Raw genomic sequence first — 8,841 nt, 5'->3', positions numbered from 1 at the left:
AAACCTAGCAGTTCACAAATTCTTGCCCTCCCTGCTCCTTCCCTCAGTGTCGAAGATCAAACCTAGAACTTTCAGCCTACTAGCCAAGTGCTCTACTCTGAGCTGTAGGCCTAATCATTTTTTTTAATTAAGGTTATTTATTTCTATTATTTTATCATATGTTAACTCAACGAGTCCAATTGGTGCTGCCCTTTCGCACAAGGGTGTGGGAAACCCACTAGGGCATGGGCAACCTGCTGGTACCACCTCTCTAAAGACGAGTGACTTGACTTTCCTCCAAAGGACAGGATAATATCATGGAAGAGTGGGTGGACAGAATGTAAGAATCGAAGGATGGGGGTCAGTGCTGTGAGTCACTGCTTCCTGGACATTAAGTAGCTTTTGCACACAGGGACTCACAGCAGCTCTGGTTAGCTGCACAACAACTGGGCAAGGCCAGGTCAGTTAAAATGCTCTCCCTTGGATCAGCAGTTAAGAACATGAACTCTTCTAGAGCATCTGAGTTGAGTTTCCCGGTACCCACAGGAGGCAGCTTAAAACCCCAGGAACAGGGAATGAGTTGCCACCTCCCTTGGTGAAACTCGTTTTCCTCACCTAGTCCACGACTCTCTTCCTGTAGAGACCAGGATGTAGCAATTGTAAATTTGTGTGTATGAACACTAGTTTAAACCTTTTGTTATTTTGTCACATAATTATTTTTAACAAAAGGGGCTCCAGAAAATAAGTTCCAAATACAAATTAACACTGAGCACTTCTTGAAGAAAGTATAACTATGGCGATATATTAGCTGGTTAAATGCCGCTAGCTTGAGTACTCAGATTAGAACTATAAAAGGTCCTGCATTGCAATGACAGCACAGACATTTAGAAGGGAGTGTCGAAGTGCTTGTGGTCGAATTCCTTATCTGTGACACTGAAAAATAAGATTTTTATTAGTTCTCTTGCTATAATATAATAATATATGTAATAATAGTATATATAATATTAGCCAGTAAGGTTTACTAAGCTATTAAAATAGAGATGGTGAGAGAAAAGCCAAACTTCTCTGCTGCCTTTTCTCTGCCTTTAGATACAAATCTTTAGAGAAAATAGGTCATAAATAAACGTACTACTGACCTACTTATTGAAATGTAATTGCATTTTATCATTTACCCAGTCTTATGCAATTTACTGTCTTTATCATACTAGAATCACAATTAGATAAAAATAATGTTAGTGCATAATTCCCCAAAGATGCACTGTTGTGATGGCTATTCTTGAGCACATCTGGAATTAACTAAAATGCAAATCACTGAGCACACCTGTGAGGTATTTTTTCCTTAATTAAATCATTTGGAGTGGAAAGACTACTTCTAATCCACATCTTTGAGGTGGAAAATTATACCTTTAATTCAGATCTTTTGAGGTAGGAAGGTCTACCTTTAATTTAGGCCACACCTTCTGCTGGCAGTTTGTATAAGGATACGAAAGAAGCAAGAATGTTTTCTTTGCCTGCTTGCCCTCATGCTTATGAGCAAGTCCATTCCTTCACTGACATTAGGGACCACATCATGGGAATTCTGGTTTATACTGAAGACCAGCTGAGACATTTAACTTGGTGGTCTGAACAACTGGACTCTACTATCTTCCATTGGTAGACAGTCATTGTTGAACTTAGCTGGAACACACAGAAATACACACACACACATGCGGACACACACACATACATGAGCATCCTTAACAAGTGTCATTCCAGAAGAATGGAGTGACCGATTTGGTAGATGTTCAAATAGTCCCAGTTACAGATGTTTGAGATGTGGGTAAGACCATAGCATCTTGTGTGCTTCGTCCTCACACATCTGTGTGCTCTTAAGGATGCTGAAGCTTGCCCAGTCTGATTAAATCAAACACGATACCTGTTTCAACACAGTGACTTGCTATCTCCACATCATCCCAGGTCATACGGTTTTCTGTCTACACAGTCTTATTTATTTAAATGCCACTCATTCACTTTGAATATTGGGGCATGTCTGATCCCCAGTCCCAGTTTCTCTGAGACATGTGACTTTCAATTCCAGAACCCAGGCAGTCCCGGGTAAGCTGGGATAACTGAGTCATTCTAATACCAGCTCAACCACCTTTCTTTAAAAAAAAATACTGTGTTTTGTGTGCTTATGTGTCTGTAAGCCACGTGCTTGCTTAGTGTCTGCCAAGGCCAGAAGAGGGTATGTCCTGGAACTGGGTTACAGATGGCTGGAAGCTGTCATGTTGGTGCGGGTCCCTTAGAAAGCACCCAGTGCTCTTAATCACCGGGCCATCTCTGCAGCGCCTATCAACCATGCTAAGCCAGCTTTCATTAAATTGCTTTCACACACACACACACACACACACACACACACACACACACGCACACAGGCATGCACACACATGCACACACACACACACACACACACACACACGCACACTATATCCCCACTACTGAGAGATAGTCTGCAAGTTCTATGCATGTAGGACTGCATTACTTTAATTCTAAATATTTCTTAATACTTAGATTGCTATGTTTAATAACGTAAAACACAAAATTACAAATTCTTATACTTAAAAAAAATTACACGAATTTCTTTAGTTTAACTAAATAAAGCAATGAAGCTCAGCAGCAGGACAGGCTTGGGTCCAAACTTCTGCCACGTCTCTGCTGATGACATGTTCGTTTACTTAACCTTTCTGAGTATCAACTTAGGTGTAAAGGGAAGTTGAAAATGCTGCCTTCCCTCTGGGAATATTACAAGTGTCCAAATCCTGGGTGAGTAGCACTAACCAATAGCCCCCAAGCATTTATTACATGGTAGATGTTAATAAGTTATTACAATGGATCCGTTGTGCTCTTCCACATGCTGTTTCTCTTAGAGAGTTTATGTCAAATCAGGCAAAGCTGTTATTAAAACTACTGACGATTGTTTGCAGCTTCAGTTTGGCCCCAACAGACTTTTGCATTCAGCAGCTGTGTCAGAGGGTCAAGCCTTTAAGATTGTTCTACACATCAAACAGCACCAGATCACAGCCAGGAGGAACCATCAAATTCAGATAGCTACAAATCCAAGAGTACAAACAATTCTTGTTTTATGTTGGCATCCAAGAGAAACAGATCTGTCAGTGTGCCAGTGGGTCAGCTGAGGTAATCAAAGCTGTTCACTGTTCTTTTTAACCAACTTGTTGAAGCTCTTTTATTTGAGAAGAACTTATAGTGAGTCCATTGACAATTTCAAACATTAAAACATTGCATTTCATTTGGGTTGGGGTTCTGTTTTCTGTTGTTATTGGATTTTTACTTTGAAAACACTTGAGTCAGAATGTTGCTAATTACTTTTTAGAAAACGAGATGAACTCCAACCTGGGTGATAAAAACCTATGGAAAGAACACTGGAGGCAGCACCACTGCTTACAAGACATTTATTTTAAAATAGAAATGTGCCCCTTTGATATTTAACCAATATTTTGGAACAGAAACAAACTGAAATGTAGTTACAAAGCCATCTGGTACATACATTTTCAGATTATCATAAACTGTTAACCCAAGAGTTAATGGGCAGAAGAAACTGGTGAAAACAAAAACTAAGGGATTGAGGCTTCCATTGCATTTAGGTGTTTGACTATACAGGTATACTGTGGTTTTAATTTACTTCAAGTTTTTATTTTTTAAATGCTGACTGTATGTTAATGGCCCTGTAAATTAACATGCTTAGAGAATTCTGAATAAAATATTTTTGTCAGTTTACCATATACTTAAAAAAAATCAAAACTAGCTTTGACTGATGATAAAAACCTAGAATTCTCCGCTCTTACTGTCCCCCAAAACAATTTGAAATTGTAAAGATACAGGCAACAGAGTTAAGTTTTGAATGAAAGTTTCATCATGATAAACCTATTTGAATTTCTCATATCCTTTAAAAATTAAAGAACGTTCATAAGCATAAACACTTGTGGAAAAATCTTAGCCATTTAATATCCCACGATACTAAGACTTTGCTATTGTTTTGGCTGTCAGAAAGTGGCAGGTGTTTGACTGGCTCTAGTGCTTCATGTACATAATCTAAAACAGAATGCTCTAGGGTTTTGCTGGTAAAATAAGCAGAGTGATTCTGAGAGAGGAAGAGTCTTGGCAAACGTCCTACTGTATGTTCAGATACTTCCAAACATACTGATCTCACTGTATCAAAAGTTTTGCTGCAGTAGGATCTTATTAGGCTATTGTCTTACGTGCTTATTTTAGATAATGCGTAAGATTTTTTTAAAACCAGTTTTAAATGATTAACATGCGCCAAGTTCTGTGGTTTTTTTTTTCTTCAGAGTATCAGAGTTCTCTCTAAAATTTAAGTTACCCCCTAGTTGTCAAGGATTGTCTCAGAGAAATGAACATCAAGCAAGAGCCACTAGAGTAAGGGCTTAAAAAAAGGGATCCAAAACAGTCTCTGCCAAAGTTACAGCAGCAACCATCGTCTTGGTAACTAATATTCCAACATTTTCAATTCTTTAGTTCTCATTCTCCTTAAAACACAAACAAATAAGAAAGATAATTATTGTGTTAAAAATCTCCTTGTTAGAAATCTGAATCTGTACATTACTTATATAGTCATAAGAATTTTACTACTTTTCTAATTTAAAGTCAATTACTGTGGTTAGTAATTAAGTAGATTAATTAAACAAATACAATGCCTATGCATTTTGGAGCATTTTTAAAGCACAGACTATTTATAAACAATACTTGACAATAATAAAATATTCTTACCATTTAATTTGACTTTTTTTGTTTGTTTGTTTCTATATTTTCAACGGCTGGAGAACAATCCCAGCACTGATTGAGTTCCTGGAGCTGGCACGTGACTCAGTTGGCCTTCTATCTTTGTTTTGTGGGAATGTGCTACTTCATTTGTACGTCGCTGTGTCTTACCTGCTCTTTTCTTCTAGTTGCTGGAAGGCTGCACGAGCTGACTCTGAACACCGCAGCACGGAGAGTGTTCTTGGCACGCGGCGCAGAAGCCCTCAAACCGGAAGGTTTACCGCATGAAGCCAACGTCTCTGTTTCAACAGGAGAGAGCCCTTTTCAGAGTCATTCAACAAATTTAAAGGTGAAAAAGAAAAAGAAATGGCACACTCTCCCACAATAAATTGCTTAAGGGGTGCAATTAAAAAATGATTTTCTTCCTGTCTTTTTTGCATGGTTTAACAAAACTAATGTTTACGCATTTACAGCTCAGTAAGAGGATAACGTGCTTAATGAAAGAAAAATCCACCGACAGCACGTTTATTGCCCTTCATTAGCATTGGTGCTTAATTTAATATAGATCTGAATAGACATTAGGGAGCCTGCAGGAGGTTAAATGGTGAAAATATAATAAATTAAATCAGAGATTATTGAATTTACTGTTTAGTTTCTGTGACACTCAGCAGACATAATTCATTACACATACCTTCTCAGAAAACAGTTCAAAGTTTCCAAGATCATCTTTTCATTTATACTCTTGGTCTTTTCTCAGATTGTATTAATGTAATTACAAAATTGTGGCAAGCAATAAACGCGTAATTCTTATGTACATGTTGTTCTCATGTAAATGGGCACAGCTCCATTTTGATTTTTTTTAAACTTTTAACTATTTATATGTATGTATTTATACATAAAAATCTCAGTTTCTGGTCAGGATTTTCCCCCATATCCATATATTTAAGATTTTGGACGTGTGAGGGATTTTCCATAAAAGCAAAAAGCCTTTTTTTTCTTAGTGTGAAATAACACATTTAAAGAAAGAAAATAGCAGCATCTATTCAAGCATGTTGTACGGGGAGCTCGTTATCCAGTGCTGAATACAGTGATAGCTTTAAGTAACGTAAGAAACAATCAGGGCCCAGTGGGTCTGGCCGCTGTGCTCTGGATGCTTCAGATACCGCATTAGAAGCAATTTCTCCGCCACTCCTGTAAAGTTGGTGGAGCAAAGGCAAGCCCAGGCAGTAAAAGGCAAAGGGAACTAATTTTAAAAGGGAACTAATTTTAGAGTTCATTACAGATGAGAAGTATGTACGGTAGAGGTCCCCCATACGTTCACGTCACTGTATGAGATGACACTAGAATTTTTATCACATCGGTAACCCTTGATCATCAGAAAACAAGCAGTTTCTTCAATTGAGGGGCTGTGGTGTCTGTGGAGGAGTCTCCCCGCGTGACAGCGCCGACCCCTAGACCTTCAGGTTTCGCTTTAACTGCAGACGGCAATCATTTGCTTACACAAAACGTGACCACAGCAGGCTAATATGTTTCTATAATTTAAAAACTGCATATTTATACATGGTGTCTTTATCAAGATCCCTGATTCGTTTTATACAGATAAGAGATTCTTGCTTTCCAGTGAACAATGGTATAAAAAAAAAAAGATCTATAAAGATCATATGTAGGTAAACTAAGAGGAAAAAAAACAACAACCTGGACACGTATGTATAAAATAAGAATGTCATGTCCTATTCTTGGTGGATGAATTTTAAAAGTACAAAGTACAAGCTAATTTCTTCTCCCTCCCCCACTCTATCCTGTTCAAGAGCCAAGTCCACAACAACCGCCACAACTTCTCTGCTTTGTCTGCACATCTTTGGCTGTGTTTCTCTGTGACATGCACTGCTGTTCCTTTAGCACCAAAATGTTGGCACACACTCCTGAAAATTTCACACCATCTCTTGCTGGATCAGCAAGCTTAACCCACCAAAATCTGGTGTTGTGCAATGGTTTTTGACTGATAATCAATCTTTATGCGGCTCGACAGTTGTTACTGGGACACGGAGCAGAGCAGGTGGCAGATGTGTCTTGTCTTTTGAGACAAGAAATTGTAGGTGAGCTTGGACACAGAGACTAGCACATCACATGTCTGTTAAAAAGACGTTGGATAGCGGGGGGGGGGGGGAAGCCACCATCTAATTACGCTTACAGATAAGCCTAAACACTGACATTTGGTTCCCTTCAGAATGTTGAGAGCATCAGTGTAAATATATGTTTTGTGTGTGCATACACACACACATTCGGGGTGATGCTTAACTTACAGGTATAATATCAGCGAGAATAAAGCACGTCTGAATGACTCTGACGATGGACGACTAGCTTCACGTGAGGAGGTGCAGAGCGTTGCTAAGGGCAAGCCGCAAAGCAACTGGCCAGCGTCGGTGTCAGAGGCACAGCTTTCCCATCTGCATGCGGCTGCGAGAGACAGTCGGCACAGAGGCGCTGGAGTCAGTGACCTGCCATTATTTTTAACTTAATTTGACTCTCGCAGAGGCTTATGGGAGATTTCTACGTGCTTGCCAGTATCCAGCTAGACCAGAGGAGGTGAAAGTAAGGAATAATGGTCACTTAGTTACTTTTTAAACATTCTTTCATCTCTCATTTAAATTCAGTGCACCTCAGTCCCATAGAAACTTAAGCCAATAAATATTTTTGTTGAGCGCCTACTATGTTTCTATTCCGGGCACAAGGACAGAGGTCCAGGACTTTGCAGAGCTTAGCAAGGTCTGTGAGTCATAATATGACTACTTTGTAGAAACACTATTCAACATTGTACCTCAAATGGATTCTCCCAGAGAAAGATATTTATTAATTTATTTCTCCCACAAGACGGTCAAATTAGTCAGTGTAATCTTTTGGCAAGCCTATTTCCATGATTTATTGGGTTTTTGTTTGTTTGTTTGTTTTACTAAGCTTTAGAAAAATCAGTGTAGAAGCCAGGCACAGTGGCACACGCCTGTAATTCCAACAGTCTGGGAGGCAGAGGCAGGAGAATTGCTGTGAGTTCTAGGCCAGCGTGGTCTACAAAGTGAGTCCAGGACAGCCAAGTCTACGCAGAGAAACCTTGACTCAAAAACAAAAACAAAAACAAAAAAACAAACAAAAATGAAGAGAGAGAGAGAAGCAGAGATCAGCGTAGATGGTAAAACTTGCTCATTATGGAAATAAGCCCCAATTTACTAAGGAAAGAGTCACCAGCACAGTTCTGGTGGTTTACACAGCCCACCATCCCTTTGAGTATCATTGCTAACAGCCTCTGAGAGAGTTGGAGGCCTGTCCACATTCCTCAGAATACAGAATAGTCATTTTGGGTCAGGCCAAGGTCACGACTGACTGGAAGAAGTGCAGAATTAGACTATTTCCTGTATTTTGAATTGAATAACTAATCAGAAAGATTAGGATGTAAAATCAAAAGAGAAAAAGATAGATAGAATAAAAAAAAGAAATGTTTTATATAAAGACTGTTCATGAAGATATCTTACTAGCTCTCATAATTCCATCATGCAATTACTCTAACATTTATTAACTATCACTTCAGAGCTGTGCAGTAATGAGAATTTGAAAGAGGTCTTTCAACAAGTTCTCAGATTCACGGTTCCATTGTTTAGACTTGTTTTTCCTAAGCCTTTACCTGGTGTTGGTGAGAAAATTCCCTGATCCATGTGGTTTGTATGCTAAAGCTACAGGCAATGCCCTGGTATGATGTAAACATCTTAAGGAAGATGAGGCCAAGTTCTTCTGCATGAGCTCTGCTTGTTTCTAAGAGTTTGTAGTCCTGTGTCTTCACCCCTTTATTTATGGTACTCTGCTATTTGTCTCTCAGAGTTATCATTTAGAGCAATTCCTTTCTACCCTGAGATCTGTTAAGGAGAGTGAAGGTGAGTATTATGGGTTAGACTGCACATCCCTTAGTGCTGTAAGATGTATTCACAGGAAAAAAAAAATCCATGAAAGGAGTTCTCGGCACTACACCTGAGATCTATATTTAAACCTGGAGATTTTCTGCTAGCTGCCGTGTGATCATCTACAAAATGAAATAATTTG

At 39.0% G+C, this 8,841-nt stretch overlaps 1 protein-coding gene across 1 annotated transcript in view; it reads left to right on the top strand.

The window, feature by feature from the left end:
* Positions 1-2,737: 2,737 nt before the first annotated feature.
* The window catches only part of Dcdc1 (doublecortin domain containing 1), a 372,774-nt gene continuing 366,670 nt past the window's right edge, over positions 2,738-8,841 (top strand). Inside the window, 7 exon segments of the mRNA XM_060371563.1 lie at positions 2,738-2,781; positions 2,886-2,902; positions 2,905-2,991; positions 2,994-3,153; positions 4,326-4,479; positions 4,944-4,959; positions 4,962-5,084. Coding sequence (XP_060227546.1) covers positions 2,738-2,781; positions 2,886-2,902; positions 2,905-2,991; positions 2,994-3,153; positions 4,326-4,479; positions 4,944-4,959; positions 4,962-5,084 — 601 coding nt within the window.

The sequence above is a fragment of the Meriones unguiculatus genome, chromosome 18 (genome assembly GCF_030254825.1).
Source record: "Meriones unguiculatus strain TT.TT164.6M chromosome 18, Bangor_MerUng_6.1, whole genome shotgun sequence".
NCBI classification, from domain to species: Eukaryota; Metazoa; Chordata; class Mammalia; order Rodentia; family Muridae; genus Meriones; species Meriones unguiculatus.
The sequence above is the reverse complement of the archived record's forward strand: the minus strand, read 5'-3'. Positions and strand labels throughout refer to the sequence as shown.